Source organism: Schistocerca americana, chromosome 1, assembly GCF_021461395.2.
Source record: "Schistocerca americana isolate TAMUIC-IGC-003095 chromosome 1, iqSchAmer2.1, whole genome shotgun sequence".
Lineage (NCBI taxonomy): Eukaryota > Metazoa > Arthropoda > Insecta > Orthoptera > Acrididae > Schistocerca > Schistocerca americana.
In genome coordinates, this window is record NC_060119.1 from 171,993,248 (window position 1) to 172,015,155 (window position 21,908).

The 21,908-nt window shown below is 42.5% G+C and overlaps 1 protein-coding gene across 1 annotated transcript in view; it reads left to right on the forward strand.

The window, feature by feature from the left end:
- LOC124566579 (protein dopey-1 homolog) overlaps window positions 1–21,908 on the forward strand; it is a 378,074-nt gene that overhangs the window by 134,563 nt on the left and 221,603 nt on the right. The window contains exon 13 of the mRNA XM_047131121.1: window positions 19,779–20,047. Coding sequence (XP_046987077.1) covers window positions 19,779–20,047 — 269 coding nt within the window. The remainder of the gene's footprint in view (window positions 1–19,778; window positions 20,048–21,908) is intronic.

The following is a 21,908-nucleotide window of genomic DNA, read 5'->3' on the forward strand; positions in this document are numbered from 1 at the left end:
TGATCCCAACCAGTTTACGTATTCTTTCAAAGTGACTTCAAATCCCACTCAAGGTTTAGTTTGCAGTAACTGTCAACAAGTGACAAGGTCAGTGAGAGGAAGGAGGGGAGGAAGAGGAGATGGACAGAAAGGGGGGAAGGGGAATTGGCATTTGAGTAGAATACCATCGCAGAATCTGAATCATCAGGTCAGAATGTATATCTAATTCCCATATTGCAAAGCATTGCCGGGTGCACTTGTGTTGAATATAAATTAAGCGTTAGGAAGTATTTCCTGAAAATATTTGTTTGGGCTGTAGTGTTTAATGAAAGTGTGAAATGTGGGTGACGAACATCAGTCAAGCAGATAATAGAAGCTATGTAAATGTCATGCTATAGAAGAGCATTGGAGTTTAGGTGGGTAGATCAGACATCTGATGAAGAAGTACTGGACTGAATTGGAGAAAAAGAACATTTATGAAACATCTTGACTAAAAGAAGTGAGAGTTTGATAGGAGAAATCCTGAGATATCAAGGAATAGTTAATTTTTTCATCAGTGAAAGGTTATGGGATAATGGACTGTTCCATAGTTTTAAAAAAGATAATTTTACATTTCTTTACAGACTATGAAAACTATAGTGAATATATGGCTATATCACAGTAAGATGTCTAAAATAAGATAAAAGTTCTGTATTACTCTTTAAAAGAATGTTTCATTATAAGTCTTGACTTGTCTTCAGTATAGCAAATGAAATTATTTGAGAACTGAGATGAGTAAACCTCCTTTTCACCATTCAGTCCATGTTACGGCATAAAGTCAAGCGCTGGCACACCAGTCAGGAGTGATAGACCAGAGAGGGTTCTGAGAAGAGGTCAGCCAATTGCTCGCTGAACAACGCCTCTCCAGGACAACAAGGTGACAGCAACGGCCTCTATGTGAAGAGAACAAAAGCACCGCGCCCAACTGGTCGTGGCCCAGTCGAGGAGAAGCCTCAAGACTAATGACCTGAATAGAATCAAAGCTCATTACTTTGCTTGTATTAGAATTGTTATACTGAAGAAACTTCTTTATTTCAGATGTCACCCTTTGCTTGTGACACATCTACGTAATTCTCAAAGTTGAGTATTGTAATTTACTTTTCGTAATAAAACTCATTAATGCAATTTGTTTAAATTGTTATCTAGCGATCCAAGAAAGCAGTTTTCCTAGATGCCTCATATTCGACAACTAGGCAGGACTCAACATTTGATCCCATCCTCGTCGCCAAATGTTGAATCCTGCCTAGTTGTCGAATGTGGGGTGTCTAGGAAACCTGCTTTCTCGGATTGCTGTACAAAAATTTAAACAAATCATATTAATCAGTTTTATTATGAAAAGTAAATGACAATACTTAACTTTGAGAATTACGTAAATGTGTCACAAGCAAAGGGTGATGTCCAAAATAAAGAAGCTTCTTCAGTATAACAATTCTAATGCAAGCAAAGTAATGAGCTTTGATACTTCCATGCAGGCCACTAGACTTGAGGCTTCTCCTCGACTGGTGGAACCATTGTCTACAGGTCAGGATTAGTTTTTAGAGGGTGATTTGGGGCAGTGGGGTGGGATCCACCCCCACTGCCCCCAAATCACCCCTTTTAACTTTCCAGAATTTCTTAACTTCGAAACTTGGCTCACTATCATTCCCCAAATCCCTCAACATGCAAACTAACCTTACATCCATGGAAAGAACCGCAGTCCACCATCTGAAAACTGATTCCAACCTTACAATTCTACCCATGAACAAAGGCTCCACCACTGCTGTTTTGAACTGTAAGGATTACCTGACAGGACGACTCCATCAGCTGTCATATACTTCCACCTACAAACTTTGCCACAGTGACCCCCATTCCAGAAATCCAGCAGGATCTCCAGTCACTACTCATATCCATAAGCCCATCCTTTCCCTGGCATCCATCTCTCTACTCACCCCTGCCACTCTACCTTTTACATGCTTCCTAAAGTCCATAAACCTAACCACCCAGGCCGCCCCATTGTGACTGGTTACTGTGCCCCACTGAGAGAATCTCTGCTCTCATAGACCAATACCTTCAACCTATTACCCGGAACCTACGCTCCTATATAAAAGATACCAACCATTTCCTCCACCGACTCTCCACAGTTCCCGTGCCTTTAGCGAGGTGGCGCAGTGGTTAAACACTGGACTCACATTCGGGAGGACGATGGTTCAATCCCACGTCCGGCCGTCCTGATTTAGGTTTTCCGTGATTTCCCTTAATCGCTCCAGGCAAATGCCGGGATGGTTCCTTTCAAAGGGCGCGGCCGACTTCCTTCCCCGTCCTTCCCTAATCCGATGAGACCGATGACCTCGCTGTCTGGTCTCCTTCCCCAAAACAACAACAACAACAACCCATGCCTTTACCACACAGTACCCTGCTTGTCACTATTGATGCCATCTCCATGTACACTAACATTCCTAATGCCCATGGCCTTACTGCTATTGTACACTACCTTTCTGAATGCCCAACAGATTCCAAACCAGCAACCTCCTTCCTAGTCGCTATGACCAACTATATCCTCATCCACAATTACTTCTCCTTTGAAGGCATTACTACTAACAAATACAGTGTATGGCTATGGGCACCCGCATGGCACCATCCTATTCCAACCTATTCATGGGCCACCTAGAGGAATCGTTTCTAAAAATCCAGAATCCTAAACCCCTCACCTGGTTCAGATTTATTGATGACATCTTTGCCATCTGGATCAAAGGTGAGGACACCCTATCCACATTCCCCCAGAACCTCAAGAACTTCTCCTCCATTTACTTCACCTGGTCCTACTCAGCCCAACAAGCCACCTTCCTAGATGTTGACTTCCACCTCAAAGAAGGCTACATCAGTACATCTGTCCATATCAAACTTACTAACCACCAGCAATACCTCTACTTTGACAGCTACCACCCATTCCATACCAAGAAGTCCCTTCCGTATAGCCTAGCCACCTGTAGTTGTCGCGTCTGTAGTGATGAGCAGTCCCTCTCGAAATATACTGAGTGTCTCACTGAAGTCTTCGCTGACCATAATTAGCCTCCCAATCTTGTACAAAAACAAAGCTTCCCTGTTCCCATTCCAGCACTACACAGCTGTCATTTCACCTTCACACCCAGTCTTTTTACGCCTCTACTCCCCACCCCCTCCCCACCTCTTTCCTGCCCTCTGTCTAACCTGCAGCACTTCATTGTCCGCCATCCACACCATTCTATCCCTCCCCCTTCCCACCCCAGCCTCGAGCTTAACCCCACCCAGTTGCCACTCCCAACATGCACTGGTGCTGCTGCTCACAGTGTGTTTTCAGTTGCCTGAGACTGCAGTCATGTGAGTGAGTTGCGGTTGTGTGTGTGTGTGTGTGTGTGTGTGTGTGTGTGTGTGTGTGTGTGTGTCGTCTATTGTTGACGAAGGCCTTAATGGCCTAAAGCTTTAATTGTGAGAGTCTTATTGTTGTGTCTTTGGCTCAGCATCTCCGCTATATGGTGAGTAGATATTATATTAATATTTGTTTGCATTTTAATTTCCAAAATCTTGTAGTTGAATATTTTATTAAAGGCAATTGGAATCGCGTTCTTTGTAAACGAATTAAAAAGGGACAACGGTGTGATGTAGATCAGATATCTGAATGGTGCAAAAATTGGCAGTTGACCCTAGTTAACAAAAAGTGAGAGATCATCCAAATGGGTGCTAAAAGGAATTCGTTAAACTTCAGTTACAACTACGAACAACTTAAGTTGGAAGGAACACACAGAAAATGTTGTGGGGAAGGCTAACCAAAGACTGTATTTTATTGGCAGGACACTTAGAAGATGTAACAGATGTACTAAGGAGACTGCCTACACTATGCTTGTCCATCTTCTTTTTAGAATACTGCTGCGTGGTGTGGGGTCCTTACCAGATAGGACTGGTGGAGCACATCAAAAAAGTTCAAAGAAGGGCAGCATGTTTCGTATTACCGCAAAATATGGGAGAGATTGTTACCGGAATGATACACAATTTGGGCTGGACATCATTAAAAGAAAGGCGTTTTTCGTTGCAACGAAATCTTCTCTTGGAATTCCAATCACCAACATTCTCTTCCGAATGCGAAAATAGGGAGAAACAATCACCATGATAAAATAAGGGAAATCAGAGCTCGTACGGAAAGATATAGGTGTTTGTTCTTTCCGCGCGCTGTACTAGATCAGAATAATAGAGAATCGTGAAGGTGGTTCGATGAACGCTCTGCCAGGCACTTAAATATGATTTGCAGAGAATCCATGTAGCGGTAAATGTAGATGTTAAATGTTTATATGTTCTGCATCTACTTTTATACTCTTCCATGCTGATGTTCTTAGTGTTGTGGAAAATAAAAAGTTCAGCAGTGTGGTTGATCCTCTTTTCCTTTCCTTATGCAAATGGTATGTGGAAGGGAAATTCCTATAAGAGTCATTTGAGACGCCGTGTCAGCTTAAAATTACTGTACAAGAGCTCACACTTGTCTGATATTAACATTACACAATATTTGCATGACTTATACAATATTTCATGTGCATAATTAAAGTTCCAGTTACAAAATGTTGTAGAAAGGGAAGTGCTGCTCAGAATAATATCAGATTAGTGCTGCATGTTATTGATGCAGGGGGAAACATTGTGGGGAAAAAAATGTAAATTTGACCAGTAAGTGACAGAATATGGACACCGACTGACAGCTTGGCACACGGCCTCAGGTGGCATCCAAGACACCCAACATGACCGTCTCCATGAAGGTTTGCATGCTGCTGGTAAAGCTGTTGTACAAGAACAGTCATTGTGGACCAGTATCCCAGCAGAAGTCCTGGGTGCTCAGGAGTATGAAAAAAGGCATTGGTCCGGCATCTCCTATTGGTTGGAGAAAATGATTATGAAATTTGAAAAGACAGATTCGTTTGAAGTGCAATGCGATGGAGGGAGGAAAGCAGTCGATCCTACATCTGTCAGGTGTAAGCCACTGCATTGCAGGAAGGGTCAGGTGGTGGTGTATGGGGAATTGCCCAAATGGTGGACATGCCTGTGAGCATGGTGCATAAAATCCTATGAAACATTGTGCATTGCTATCTACACAAATTCATCCATGTTCTTGCTTTCGACTGATCTTCCAGCAAGACAAATGTTCACCCTGAAATTTATTGCTCGCATGGAACTGGACAATGTTTGGCCATGGAACACTCTGTGGACAGAAGAAGCCCATTTTCCTCTCCATTGTCATGTCAGTATGGCACATCAGTATGCAGAATTGCAGAATATGGGCAACTGAAAATCCACACACATGCACGTCAACCAGTACCAAGTCATTCTGCAAGGGTCACTGTGTGGTGTAGGTTGACCTATTGTCTATCATAGGGCTGTATTTTTTCAAGGGGATGAGTCCTGCAGGTCCTTTTACCTGTACCATCAGTTGTAAACGCTACAAGAGCCTTTTGTGCACCATCATCATTCCAAACCTTCAACAGTATGGATTGGTGGGTAGGATCATTTTTATACAAAATGACACTCCTCCGCACATTGCACAGCCAATGAGTGGCTGCTACAGAGGCATTTCGGAAATGCTAGAATTATCAGCCGCCATTTCTCTACAGTGTGGCTGTCCAGATAACCTTAATCTGTATGACTTATGACTGTGGCATTATCTGAAAGCTGTTGTATTCAGTGCTGCTCCAATTACAAATATGTACTGCTCCAATTACAAATATAGCTGAATTGGAGGCATACATTGCACAACGTATTCTTACTGTCTGATCTGTTGTAGACACACAGTTCATTGATTTCAACTTGTGACAGAAACTGGTGGACAGCATATTGAATATGTCTTGCGCAAGTCTCACAACAGTTAGAAACTGAGAGCTAAAGAAACTATTACACCTGTTTAATATCGTATTCATGATAGAAAGCTCAGAGAAAAACATGCTCAACAGATTCATTTTGCCAACATCTTTGTGTCTCTATTTTGTGTTAATTGACAATCACTATTCAGCTCAAAAAACTTTGTGTTAGTTCCACAATATGTAGATTTATCATCTACGTTTAATGCGAGAGGATTGTTTTCCTGCATTATGTTGAAGTGAGTACTGTTTGTTTTCTTTATATTCAGTGTTAATTTATTACACACTGCTCATTCTTAAACATCTGTGAGGTTTCATTTACTTTCTCTAATAGGCATTCCGGTGTTTTATCTGTATGTAAGATGTTGCTGTCATCAGCAAAGAGGACTTTTTTCCCATGTGGTATACTATCTGGAAAGTCATTGACATATATTAAGATCAAAATTAGGTCCAATACACTTCCCTGAGGAACACCTATGTTTATATGTTTCTTGTCGGACAATTGTTTTACTATAAAATTATCTTCAGCAGATGTGTGAACCCTCTCTACCTTTTGCTCACTTTTTTCCAAGTAAGAGCAGAACCACAACTTGTGCTTCTAGTTTGTTTAATAGTATTTTGTTGTCAGCCATGTCAAAAGCCTGAGACAAGTCTAAGAAGTGTCTGTAACACAGTCATTCTTGATAAGAGCATCATGTATCGCTTTTATGAACTCTGTCATCCTACTTTTTCCTGGCCTTATCTTCACGGGGCTGGCATGTTACTGTGAATTTGGCAACACAACATTATTGGTAGAGTGTAGCTGGATGTCCTTCTTGCTGCCCCCGCTCTCTTCTCCCCTGCCAGAGTGTACCCCAACTGTCTGCATATTATGGATATAGTGGGATCCATGGGAATGTTTTTGAAATATTTGAGGATCAAGTAAGTGAGGTGGGATTCAGGCTGGCTGGCACATCAGCCTTCATCATGGATTGGATCTGGCATCAGCACCCCCTGCAGCTTGCTATTCGTGCCCCTTTGCCTTCCCCCCCCCCATACTCCCCCTACTCCCCCCCCCCCATACTCCCCCTACTTCCCCCCCATACTCCCCTACTTCCCTCCCCCCACCCCCAGCCCCACCCCCCACACCTCCTGAATCCTGGTAGCCACATGCTAATGCACGCAGTTGTCTGGGCAGTTACTTTCATGAGCTCTGTAATGGCTGATATTGTCTCTTTCCCATTTCGGAAACCAAGGTGTGCTTTTCCAGGCAGATGTCAGTTAAAATACTGTACATTTTGACGAGTGTCATATTCATCATCTTTCGGCGAAGTGGTCTTCGCTGGAAAATGATGTGTATGACACTCGTTGAAACATCACACTATTTGAACACTGCTACCCAGCTGGGAATCCAAGAGCTCTTCACCAACAGTAGATGTCGGGAGAGTCTGCACTCACATATACGAACTGTGCTTCATTAAAAAGATTTCATTTATTCATTTATTAACTCATTAGTCTGTCTTTCATGATTAATTCAATTATTTTTGAGACTGCAGACTCTAGTGAAACTGGCCTGTAGTTTTCAATACTCTCCATATTACATTTCTTTAGTAAGAACATAACTTGTGGGTGTTTTAGGTACTATGGAAAAACATCTGAACTAAAGGACTCATTTATTATATTTGTTAATGTGGTGTGTATGCTCTCTATGCATGCCTTCAAAACAGAGGCTGGAACCCCATCTTTACTTGCTGAATTCTTATTTTTTAATTGTCCGGGTGTTTTCAAGCTATGTTGTGGGAAACATCATAATAGTACATTCTGTGTAAGTCTAGTGGGTTTTAGGAAGATTTTGTTTTGAGCAGTACCACAGCAATATTAATTTATAAAAGTTGCCAATTCCGAAGGATGTTCTATTATTCCACGCATATCTTTGATTTGCATCCTATTATACTTGGGTTTGCCTTTTCCAGTTTCTTGTTTTATGACAGCCCCCACTACTTTGCTTTTATTTTTTGCATTAAATATTACTAGTTGATCTCTGTGAATAATTTGCATTCTATCCTGATTGGTCAGTGAAAGGTAAGATAGTAATGGAGAAATAAATAAATGCAAGTATTGATTAATAAAAGGTATTATATTTGAGGAATTTTGAGGAATAGTAACAAATATTAGTCTCATTGTAAAAATGCAATATCATTATATGCAGTAGCACTGTAGCTGCTTTGTGACTGTTCTCAATGCAGTACCATAAACATCTGATTTACCTATAGTCCTTTCAGAATCACCACATGGAAGAAACACATCGGATCAGAATGTGGGTTCAAGTAAGATATAGCACTAAGTGCACCAGTTATTCTAGAATAGATGACAAAATCAATTGCCTGGTGGTGATCTGTCATCAGTGATAAAAACAGCAGCAACATTGCTGACTAGGTGCCTTGGAGATTCCAGAATGAAATGCATTGCTAGTAGTGAATTGTATTTGAAAATGCTTTATTGTGAGGTATATGTTATATGTATTTAAAAAACAGTGGGCAAGGATTATGTGAATCAGGGGTTATGTGCACTCATCTGCAACAGATTCTATTGGCTTTATTCTCCATGTGATATTGTAATGCAGTATTAAAAATCTATAATGGAGAATCCATCCTAAAATGCAATTCCTGCAGGAGTTCCTAACATATGATACACTTACCCACGTATTTTAAAACAATGTGAACAACTATTTTTGGAGTTTGGACCTAGATAAACTGAACTGAAGCAAATGCCAGAGCATTATTAAATTCTCTCATATTTCCTGGGTGGTTCTTAGTATAGTTGTTTTTCTACACTTTGAGGCTTTGAAACTCTTCACAAATTGTAATGGGCTGTATTTTAACCTTTCTCTTGTTGCAGCACGTGGTAGCTGAGTTGTCACTGACCTCCACTGCAAACAACCTTGCAGAGCAATGTATCCACATTTGGTCCATATTACCAACACTGTGTGTTTGCACTTCATTGTCTTTAGGGGAAAGATGGGCAGAACAGTGTGTTTTTGAAGTTTATGCTGTTTTCTTCTTGCACTGATATTTTGATAGTGGTGAATTAGATAAGAGTGTGATAAAATGTCTCTTTGTTGGACTAATTGTTGCAGTTGAGCATTGAATCAGTCTTGTCTGTGATTGCACTGAACTTCTCGTATCTTGCTGAAGTCGAAGTTGTCTTTGTTCATCACTTAGGCTGGAATTTCTTCTTTTGTGGCCTGTGACGTGTTCTAGTGGTAGGGAATGCCCTTTGATTGGAGGTCTCCCTCTCGGTCTGCATGTTGTGTCCCATGGCATCATGTAAACCTTAAATACAGAAGGGAAAAATTTAGCAGATATTTACCTTTTTTTTTGTAATACTTATTCATTTGTTAAAAAAAATCAATAGGAAACAACTATTGCCGGTAGTGAAAGTTTGTTTTATCTTTTCTGGTGATGTAGATTAATGATATTTGGGCTAGGGCAAGTGTAATGTAATGTTTCAGTTGCTGTGAGTAATGACAGTTTAAAAGTTAAATTAAGTTATAAACTCAATTATAAAAGTAAATGGTACTTAGCTGAAATGATGAACATTGATGTGATTGACTTAATTCATGCAGTTGTTTGAAGAAAGTAAACAACCCCAACTGCTGTTGTGCGTAATAGTAAAATTAGACTGTCAACATATGGCATCTTCTGAATTTTATATATTGATGTGTATGACCAAAATTGTCTAATAGCGTACATGTACATAAAGAATGCAGACATCTGCAGCAGCTGTCCTACATGGTAGTTAAATAGACTATCAGTAGATGGCATCTTCTACATATTTTTTTGTAAAAATGTTATTAAAATAAAGTTTTTGAATGGAAAGAATAACTTTAAACTATTTGTGTAGTTTTTGTCATTAGTGGCCAATGAAATTTTGAAAATGATATCTGAATCATTAATTTTGATTAAATAATGCAGGAGATATTGCATACTAACAAAAACACCACCGAAAAACTGTGTGTGTGTGTGTGTGTGTGTGTGTGTGTGTGTGTGTATATATATATATATATATATATATATATATATATATATATATATATATATATATAATGGAAGGAAACATTCCACGTGGGAAAAATTATATATAAAAACAAAGATGAGGTGACTTACCGAACAAAAGCGCTGGCAGGTCGATAGACACACAAACAAACACAAACATACACACAAAATTCAAGCTTTCGCAACAAACTGTTGCCTCATCAGGAAAGAGGGAAGGAGAGGGGAAGACGAAAGGAAGTGGGTTTTGAGGGAGAGGGTAAGGAGTCATTCCAATCCCGGGAGCGGAAAGACTTACCTTAGGGGGAAAAAAGGACAGGTATACACTCGCACACACGCACCTATCCATCCACACATACAGACACAAGCAGACATATTTAAAGACAAAGAGTTTGGGCAGAGATGTCAGTCGAGGCAGAAGTGTAGAGGCAAAGAAGTTGTTGAAAGACAGGTGAGGTATGAGTGGCGGCAACTTGAAATTAGCGGAGATTGAGGCCTGGCGGATGACGAGAAGAGAGGATATACTGAAGGGCAAGTTCCCATCTCCGGAGTTCGGATAGGTTGGTGTTGGTGGGAAGTATCCAGATAACCCGGACGGTGTAACACTGTGCCAAGATGTGCTGGCTGTGCACCAAGGCATGTTTAGCCACAGGGTGATCCTCATTACCAACAAACACTGTCTGCCTGTGTCCATTCATGCGAATGGACAGTTTGTTGCTTGTCATTCCCACATAGAATGCATCACAGTGTAGGCAGGTCAGTTGGTAAATCACGTGGGTGCTTTCACACGTGGCTCTGCCTCTGATCGTGTACACCTTCCGGGTTACAGGACTGGAGTAGGTGGTGGTGGGAGGGTGCATGGGACAGGTTTTGCATCGGGGGCGGTTACAAGGATAGGAGCCAGAGGGTAGGGAAGGTGGTTTGGGGATTTCATAGGGATGAACTAACAGGTTACGAAGGTTAGGTGGACGGCGGAAAGACACTCTTGGCGGAGTGGGGAGGATTTCATGAAGGATGGATCTCATTTCAGGGCAGGATTTGAGGAAGTCGTATCGCTGCTGGAGAGCCACATTCAGAGTCTGGTCCAGTCCCGGAAAGTATCCTGTCACAAGTGGGGCACTTTTGTGGTTCTTCTGTGGGGGATTCTGGGTTTGAGGGGACGAGGAAGTGGCTCTGGTTATTTGCTTCTGTACCAGGTCGGGAGGGTAGTTGCGGGATGCGAAAGCTGTTTTCAGGTTGTTGGTGTAATGATTCAGGGATTCCGGACTGGAGCAGATTCGTTTGCCACGAAGACGTAGGCTGTAGGGAAGGGACCGTTTGATGTGGAATGGGTGCCAGCTGTCATAATGGAGGTACTGTTGCTTGTTGGTGGGTTTGATGTGGACGGACGTGTGAAGTTGGCCATTGGACAGGTGGAGGTCAACGTCAAGGAAAGTGGCATGGGATTTGGAGTAGGACCAGGTGAAACTGATGGAACCAAAGGAGTTGAGGTTGGAGAGGAAATTCTGGAGTTCTTCTTCACTGTGAGTCCAGATCATGAAGATGTCATCAATAAATCTGTACCAAACTTTGGGTTGGCAGACTTGGGTAACCAAGAAGGCTTCCTCTAAGCGACCCATGAATAGGTTGGCGTACGAGGGGGCCATCCTGGTGCCCATGGCTGTTCCCTTTAATTGTTGGTATGTCTGGCCCTCAAAAGTGAAGAAGTTGTGGGTCAGGATGAAGCTGGCTAAGGTGATGAGGAAAGAGGTTTTAGGTAGGGTGGCAGGTGATCGGCGTGAAAGGAAATGCTCCATCGCAGCGAGGCCCTGGACGTGCGGAATATTTGTGTATAAGGACGTGGCATCAATGGTTACAAGGATGGTTTCCGGGGGTAACAGATTGGGTAAGGATTCCAGGCATTCAAGGAAGTGGTTGGTGTCCTTGATGAAGGATGGGAGACTGCATGTAATGGGTTGAAGGTGTTGATCTACGTAGGCAGAGATACGTTCTGTGGGGGCTTGGTAACCAGCTACAATGGGGCGGCCGGGATGATTGGGTTTGTGGATTTTAGGAAGAAGGTAGAAGGTAGGGGTGCGGGGTGTCGGTGGGGTCAGGAGGTTGATGGAGTCAGGTGAAAGGTTTTGCAGGGGGCCTAAGGTTCTGAGGATTCCTTGAAGCTCCGCCTGGACATCAGGAATGGGGTTACCTTGGCAAACTTTGTATGTGGTGTTGTCTGAAAGCTGACGCAGTCCCTCAGCCACATACTCTCGACGATCAAGTACCACGGTCGTGGAACCCTTGTCCGCCGGAAGAATGACGATGGATCGGTCAGCCTTCAGATCACGGATAGCCTGGGCTTCAGCAGTGGTGATGTTGGGTGTAGGATTAAGGTTTTTAAAGAAGGATTGAGATGCAAGGCTGGAAGTCAGAAATTCCTGGAAGGTTTGGAGAGGGTGATTTTGAGGAAGAGGAGGTGGGTCCCGCTGTGACGGAGGACGGAACTGTTCCAAGCAGGGTTCAATTTGGATGGTGTCTTGAGGAGTCGGATCATTAGGAGTAGGATTAGGATCATTTTTCTTTGTGGCAAAGTGATACTTCCAGCAGAGAGTACGAGTGTAGGACAGTAAATCTTTGACGAGGGCTGTTTGGTTGAATCTGGGAGTGGGGCTGAAGGTGAGGCCTTTGGATAGGACAGAGGTTTCGGATTGGGAGAGAGGTTTGGAGGAAAGGTTAACTACTGAATTAGGGTGTTGTGGTTCCAGATTGTGTTGATCGGAATTTTGAGGTTTTGGAGGGAGTGCAGCTGGAAGTGGGAGATTGAGTAGATGGGAGAGACTGGGTTTGTGTGCAATGAGAGGAGGTTGAGGTTTGCTGGAAAGGTTGTGAAGGGTGAGTGAGTTGCCTTTCCGGAGGTGGGAAACCAGGAGATTGGATAGTTTTTTGAGAACAGCATGCCACCCTCCACCTCAAGGAGAGGGAAAGACGATAGGATGTGGGTTTTAAGGGAGAGGGTAAGGAGTCATTCCAATCCCGGGAGCGGAAAGACTTACCTTAGGGGGAAAAAAGGACGGGTATACACTCGCGCGCACACACACACATATCCATCCACACATATACAGACACAACCAGACATATTTAAAGACCTAGTCGAGGCGGAAGTGCTGAGGCAAAGATGTTGTTGAATGACAGGTGAGGTATGAGTGGCGGCAACTTGAAATTAGCGGAGATTGAGGCCTGGTGGATAACGGGAAGAGAGGATATATTGAAGAGCAAGTTCCCATCTCCGGAGTTCGGATAGGTTGGTGTTAGTGGGAAGTATCCAGATAACCCGGACGGTGTAACACTGTGCCAAGATGTGCTGGCCATGCACCAAGGCATGTTTAGCCACAGGGTGATCCTCATTACCAACAAACACTGTCTGTCTGTGTCCATTCATGCGAATGGACAGTTTGTTGCTGGTCATTCCCACATAGAATGCGTCACAGTGTAGGCAGGTCAGTTGGTAAACCACATGGGTGCTTTCACACGTGGCTCTGCCTTTGATCGTGTACACCTTCCGGGTTACAGGACTGGAGTAGGTGGTGGTGGGAGGGTGCATGGGACAGGTTTTACACCGGGGGCGGTTACAAGGGTAGTAGCCAGAGGGTAGGGAAGGTGGTTTGGGGATTTCATAGGGATGAACTAACAGGTTACGAAGGTTAGGTGGACGGCGGAAAGACACTCTTGGCGGAGTGGGGAGGATTTCATGAAGGATGGATCTCATTTCAGGGCAGGATTTGAGGAAGTCGTATCCCTGCTGGAGAGCCACATTCAGAGTCTGGTCCAGTCCCGGAAAGTATCCTGTCACAAGTGGGGCACTTTTGTGTTTCTTCTGTGCGGGGGTTCTGGGTTTGAGAGGATGAGGAAGTGGCTCTGGTTATTTGCTTCTGTACCAGGTCGGGAGGGTAGTTGCGGGATGCGAAAGCTGTTTTCAGGTTGTTGGTGTAATGATTCAGGGATTCCGGATTGGAGCAGATTCATTTGCCACGAAGACCTAGGCTGTAGGGAAGGGACCGTTTGATGTGGAATGGGTGTCAGCTGTCATAATGGAGGTACTGTTGCTTGTTGGTGGGTTTGATGTGGACGGACATGTGAAGCTGGCCATTGGACAGGTGGACAGGTGGAGGTCAACATCAAGGAAAGTGGCATGGGATTTGGAGTAGGACCAGGTGAATCTGATGGAGCCAAAGGAGTTGAGGTTGGAGAGGAAATTCTGGAGTTCTTCTTCACTGTGAGTCCAGATCATGAAGATGTCATCAATAAATCTGTACCAAACTTTGGGTTGCCAGGCTTGGGTAACCAAGAAGGCTTCCTCTAAGCGACCCATGAATAGGTTGGCGTACAAGGGGGCCATCCTGGTACCCATGGCTGTTCCCTTTAATTGTTGGTATGTCTGGCCTTCAAAAGTGAAGAAGTTGTGGGTCAGGATGAAGCTGGCTAAGGTAATGAGGAAAGAGGTTTTAGGTAGGGTGGCAGGTGATCGGCATGAAAGGAAGTGCTCCATCGCAGCGAGGCCCTGGACGTGCGGGATATTTGTGTATAAGGAAGTGGCATCAATGGTTACAAGGATGGTTTCCGGGGGTAACGGATTGGGTAAGGATTCCAGGCGTTCGAGGAAGTGGTTGGTGTCTTTGATGAAGGATGGGAGACTGCACGTAATGGGTTGAAGGTGTTGATCTACGTAGTTAGAGATACGTTCTGTGGGGGCTTGGTAACCAGCTACAATGGGGCGGCCGGGATGATTGGGTTTGTGAATTTTAGGAAGAAGGTAGAATGTAGGGATGCGCGGTGTCGGTGGGGTCAGGAGGTTGATGGAGTCAGGTGAAAGGTTTTGTAGGGGGCCTAAGGTTCTGAGGATTTCTTGAAGCTCCGCCTGGACATCAGGAATGGGATTACCTTGGCAAACTTTGTATGTGGTGTTGTCTGAAAGCTGACGCAGCCCCGCAGCCACATACTCCCGACGATCAAGTACCACGGTCGTGGAACCCTTGTCCGCCGGAAGGATGACGATGGACCGGTCAGCCTTCAGATCACGGATAGCCTGGGCTTCAGGAGTGGTGATGTTGGGAGTAGGATTAAGGTTTTTTAAGAAGGATTGAGAGGCAAGGCTGGAAGTCAGAAATTCCTGGAAGGTTTGGAGAGGGTGATTTTGAGGAAGAGGAGGTGGGTCCCGCTGTGACGGAGGACGGAACTGTTCCAGGCAGGGTTAAAAAAAATACACACACACACATACATATATATATATATATATATATATATATATATATATATATATATATATATATGGAAACATTCCACGTGGGAAAAATATATCTAAAAACAAAGATGATGTGACTTACCCAACGAAAGCACTGGCAGGTCGATAGACACACAAACATACTCACAAAATTCAGCTTTCGCAACCAACGGTTGCTTCATCAGGAAAGAGGGAAGTAGAGGGAAAGACGAAAGGGTGTGGGTTTTAAGGGAGAGGGTAAGGAGTCATTCCAATCCTGGGAGCGGAAAGACTTACCTTAGGGGGAAAAAAGGACAGGTATACACTTGCACAAACACACATATCCATCCGCACATACACAGACACAAGCAGACATTTTTCAATGATGAAAAATCTTAACCTCTTGGTTCATCCCTATGAAATCCCCAAACCACCTTCCCTACCCTCTGGCTCCTACCCTTGTAACCGCCCGCGGTGTAAAATCTGTCCCATGCACCCTCCCACCACCACCTACTCCAGTCCTGTAACCCGGAAGGTGTACACGGTCAAAGGCAGAGCCAAGTGTGAAAGCACCCACATGATTTACCAACTGACCTGCCTACACTGTGAAGCTTTCTATGTGGGAATGACCAGCAACAAATTGTCCATTCACATGAACAGACACAGGCAGACAGTGTTTGTTGGTAATGAGGATCACCCTGTGGCTAAACATGCCTTGGTGCACGGCCAGCACATCTTGGCACAGTGTTACACCATCCGGGTTATCTGGATACTTCCCACTAACACCATATATCCTCTCTTCCCGTTACTCACCTGGCCTCAACCTATGCGAATTTCAAATTGCTGCTGCTCATACCTCACCTGTCATTCAACAACATCTTTGCCTCTGTACTTCCACCTCGACTGACATCTCTGCCCAAACTCTTTGCCTTTACATATGCCTGCTTGTGTCTGTATATTTGCGGATGGATATGTATGTGTGTGCGAGTGTATACCTGTCCCTTTTCCCCCCTAAGGTAAGTCTTTCCGCTCCTGGGATTGGAATGACTCCTTACCCTCTCCCTTAAAACCCACATCCTTTTGTCTTTCCCTCTCCTTCCCTCTTTCCTAATGAAGCAACTGTGGGTTGCAAAAGCTTGAATTTTGTGTGTGTGTTTGTGTTTGTTAGTGTCTCTATCAACATACCAATGCTTTCGTTTGGTAAGTTACATCATTGAATGGTTTTTTGCAGCAAGCAGTATCCTGCTGTATATTTTTTAAATGCCTGTGATAGTAATCTAATAACTGTGGATTAGTGTAGTGGTTTTGTAAACAACTGAGAAATTTTAGTGTCTGAGATTACTTTCCTAAAACATGCAATTATCCATCTGATTTCCTTAAATGCTAGTGTAGAAGTGGAAATGCATCCTCAAAATTAATTTAAACAATGTGCTGAATTTAGAGAAGTTAACATCTACATTGTTTTCCATTTACAACTCTTCCCAGACCTAGAAGTTGTATGTATTTTACCTTTTGAGAAGATTCTTTTGTGTGTCTGTAGCTTTGTGACTTGCCTTTGGCTTTATTATCAGATAGTAATGAAAAGAAAGGTTAAGGTCTGTTATAAATACTTTGCTCTTTTCCCTGTCAGTGCGTAGTCCATGACTGATGCTGAACTTCTTTGTTCTTTCTCTTCTGTTAATTCTGTTTCGTAAGGGACCCAGACAGAGGAACAGTAATCAAGACTGAACAAGACAAGTGTTTTGTCTCCTTTCTAAAAAAAGTCACTTTTTTTAGTAAGTAAGTCTTCCAGTAAATTTTAGCCTGCTTCCCCGACAGATAGATGTATATGACCATTTTACTTTGTTTGGCAAGGTGATAACTACTTATTTGTGTGTTGGCTCTGACAGTGTGATGCTAATGACTTACATTTCATAACACTAGTAGAACCTGGTCTTCTAATTAGGATTGCAATTTTGTTGACTCTAGGTAGAAAATATCTATTTGTAAAGATTTTACGATTTGTGGTTTCTTTCAGTGGCTCCTATGACCTATGCCTTTTCATATTTAATTCCTATTTTGTATCCTTCCTCTTTTTTGCCAAATAATAGGAGTCCTGGTTTTTAAATGTAGAATATGTTTGCTTCGCAAAGTCTGTGTATTTTATTGAAATTCATTGTGAGAGATCATATCTGTTCTTGTCAGCTGTACTAAAGCAAAATCCTTTCCTATTGTACTTTTATTGCCTAATGATCTATTCTTTGTTCTGGTAATTTTGTTGATGTGCAATTGTAAATGAAGGTTTTCTGCTACCCAGTGGCTTGTTCTTTGCTTTTTGTGTGAGAGAATCATTTTCTTTATTGTAATTTATGTCCTACTTCATCAGTAACAGGTGTTTGATTATTTTATTCAGAGTTACTGTTAGCTTAAAATGTGATTAGATTAACCTACGTAACGAAGCCATGTTAGAAGTGAATGTAAAAGTAAGACCAGCAGTGATAAGTTGTTGATAATTAAGTGTGGTAATCTTTCTTACATCAGTTATGTTTGTTCAGAACTGTTTTACAGTCAACCAACTTTGTATATATTTTCTGCTTATTTACATTAATATAGAAATGTCTATATTTTGTATCTCTACTTTTGCTGGAAATAATATTTGCAAGTTTCATAACAATAAATATGAATTGATCCATGCTTGTGTTGTAAGTTAGCCATAACTTTTAATTATCAAGTTGTATAATACGCCCCTCTTCGGTTGGTGGCTACGTAAGCAAAAGTGCTTACATGGAGTAGATAGATAGTAGTTTCTTTGTCACAGAAGAACTGCTGGAATTGGTTCCAGTGAAAGACTACAATGGGACAGATACTCTAATGTGTGTGTGTGTGTGTGTGTGTGTGTGTGTGTGTGTGTGCGAGTGTGCATGAGTGCGTGTGCACGTGTGCGGGTGTATTCGTGCGTGTGTGCAAGAAAGTGTTGACAGTATGGGTCTGCAATGGAAAAATCTCACTTCTGTGGCTACAGACAGTGCAGTGGCTATGTTTTGCCAAAATATTGGTTTCATGGCACTTTTATGAGAGATAGTAAAATTGTTACTCATTACAGATAAGAGTTTTGCAATACATTGCATTCTCCACCTGGGGAATACATGTGGTGAGAGTGTGAACATGAGGGAATGACAAAATTCATTTGCAGCCATGCTCTCAGACATCACCATTTCAGTGCCGTTTTGGAGAACCTGGAAAGCAGTTATGGTGGTGTGCCATATCTCGGTGAAATACACTGGCTGAGTTGAAGTAAAGTCCTTGAGCGATTTTCTAAATTTGAGAGTGAAATAGATGAGTGTTAAACCTGTTGCAACACTGACAAATTGTTTGGCCTTACACAGTGATATTATGCACAAAATGAGTGTATTGAATTTAGTATTGCAGGTTGAAACCATGTCAGTTTGAGAAATGTTTGACGCAATTCAGAGATTTGAGATGAAACACTCTTTTTGGGATAGACAGCTATAGAAAATAAGAATGCTACTCATTTCTCGAAATTGTCATCTTTAATTATGGGAGCAGAGTGGAAGTTTGAATAGTATCAAAGTATACCATTGACCTTCTGCATGAATTTGAGATTTTATTCCAGGGTTTTGAAAAGTAAAATAAAAAGTATAATGTTTTTTCACATCCCATTTCAGATAATGTTGACATTGTGGAAACTGAAGGAAAGAAACTTAGGGTTAATGTCCCATCGACATTAAGATCATTAGTGACAGAGTGCAAACTCTGATTGCTGCAGGGACGAGGAAAGAAATCACCCCTGTCCTATCAAAGGAACCCTCCCTGCATTTGTCTGGAGCAGTTTAGGGAAATCACTGGAAACCTAAATCACGATGGCCGGATGCTGATTTGAGCCGTAGTTCTCCTGCTACATTGTGACTTTTAGTTTTGTGATAAATTAGTCTCTCTGGCTTTTTAAGAATTTTTCCACAACATAAATTTTCACAACTTTAAAAGTCCTTGCTATGATTATAGCAATGTTTGGATGAACATATTTGTGTATGAGACTTTTTTCCATAGTGAAGAAAATGAAAACACCCCCACAGAAACTCACTGACAAGTGTTGTAACAAGCAAAATAGTTTTATTTAATTGGATAGATGAAAAAAATCTGCTCACCAAATGGCAGCAGGACACACACATAAGACTGCTGCAAGATTTCGGAGCCTGTGACTCCTCCTTCAGGCAGAAGGGTTGAAGGGGAAGGAAGAAGGGTGAAGGAAAAGGACTGGAGAGGTCTAGGAAAAGGGGTAGATTTTGGGAAAGTCGCCCAGAACCGTGGGTCAGGGGAGACTTACCGTACGGGGTGAGAAGGGTCTGCCCCTTTTAATAGAGCAATTTTTAAGAACTGCAGCATAGTGGCGATGCGTGAAATTGAAAATTGAGCTGTGGTTTTAGAATGCAACATAGTATGTTTGAATTCAGTGGACTCTAAGCAAGTTATTTATTTGATTCATTGCAAATGATCTGGAATGTATTTACCCTATGATATATGAAATAAAGCTGGTAATGTTTATAGTTACAGAACAATGATGTGTTAAAATTGAAAAATGAAGTGTAATACTAATTGACACATACAGAAAATGTTTCACAAAGCAACGCAAAATCATTTTTTCAGATTGTGGCGAAGGCACTTTGGGATCAACTTGGTCAGCTGGAGCCTGATGGTCAGGTGCACTGTGTGGAGCTCCTGCATCAACTGCACAACCTACTTCCCGGTTCACGAGTTGTTGAAGATGTTGTGGGTGAATCTCTTTGTGGACCAATCAGTTTTGACCAGTCTGATTACTGCTCCAGCACATTTGAGAAATTTTCACTGCTCTGGCATGTAGGGAGAGAAGTTGAAGCCAAGGGTGCAGGCTGCCACCCAGTCAGATCATTTGACAGGTAAGGAAGGATTTCATGAGAAAAAGGTTGGTCTGTAAGATTATAACTTATAAAACTGGAGAAATAATTAATTTGAATGCACATCTATAAAGATGATCTTTTCAGTTTCCCATGGACTTCCAGTATTATTAAGAAATAATACGATTACCAAATGGCAGAGGCAAATCATATGTCAACCAAGTATCTTGTGCCAGTTTCTGTGGATCAAGGTTTACTGCATACTTTTTTGTAATGTAAACTCCTTATAATACTTTTACATGGATTGATAAATTAGGAGTAAATGGGACCACTCACAGAATAGCAGGTGCACTGAGTTACTGACAGGCAAACACAAAAGGAAATGAAAACTTTGCTAGCTTCCAGAAGAAATTCTTTGACCAACTAGGATATGCGTACTTACTGGAGGATAGGAATGTGTGAGGAATGTATGGCAGATGCATGGCCTAAGTTTGTAATATACAGATACCAGAACCAATAAAGTGTGACGCACGATGGAGATGTCATTGTGGCTTGGACTGGGAGGGGCAACACGACAGTGGAAGGGGAGACTATTGGGTAGAGGGTTTGGAGACTGCTGGTACACTTGTTGCCCCTCTCCTAGTCCCCAGCTATCCATCCCCAACCCATCTTCATAGTTCCCATTTCATGCCCCTTTCTCCCAGTACACACCCTTTGAACACAACCCCATCCCACCCCTGTTCACCTACCAAGCTGCAATCTTGGCATTGTGCATCTAGACACCAAATTGTAGATGCACAATTTTGTGTGTGTGTGTGTGTGTGTGTGTGTGTGTGTGTGTGTGTGTGTGCGCGCGCGCGCGCGCACTTGCACTAAGATGGAACGTTGCTTCATCCCTAAAAATTACACGCTGTAGAAATGCGTCATCCTCCATCTTTGCTAGTACATAACCACAAAATGATAGACGCATCTCTTTGTCATTGGGGTCGAGAGCCTGCATAAGTTGTAATCGGTAGGGCTTGTACAGAACATTCCGTACAGTTGGTTGGGATATTCCAAGTTCTCAACTGGCCCTATTGGTGGACTTACTGGGACTGTGCACAGAACTTCCTTGAATCCGTCTGACATCATCCTCTGACACACATGGTCGGCCTGTGCCTTTTCCTTTGCACACACTCCCAGTCTGTTTAAATTGCTTAAACCAATGGCTAATGCTTTTGCGAGTTGGTGGTTGAATACCGAATTTGGTACAAAATGCCTGCTGCACTGCAATTTGCGACTCAATTTTCATGAACTCAAGAACGCAGAAAACCTGGTGCTCCTCAGTTGCCATTACACTGACAACTCACAGTGAAATGGAATGATGGCCCTATTGTCATGCGAACTGTACCGGCCACTTCTGAAACCGTCACCTCCCGCCCTCCGGCGCGTGCCAAAAACTTTGAAACTTCCTCTTTTCATTGATATACAGCTTGTTCATTTTGGATTTGTACTTGAATACATAAAAATTTTTGAAAAAGTGTTCATCATTTAGAGTGACCCTGTATTTTATACACTGTTCAACTATTAGTCAAAATTTTCCTTTTTACAACTTCTTTTTTCACTAAGGCCTCTATGGTCTTCAATAATGCTGGGCCTTCTCTGTAATCACTTGCAGTATTTTTCAATGCAGCAATGACTGAGCTATCACCAGCACTGTAGTGTTCTTCCAAAGATACCACAAAAGGCAGTTGGTACCCTAGTGTATGTGTGCATAACAGTGACAAGCTGCAGTGCCCATTTTCATGATCAGCCTGATGGCTTCTTCAGGCTTGTCAGCCGGCATAAAGAATTATGTTCTGTCACAACAGTGGAGGGTCTGCTATATAAATTCTGGTCTGCTATATAAATGCTGGTCTGCTAT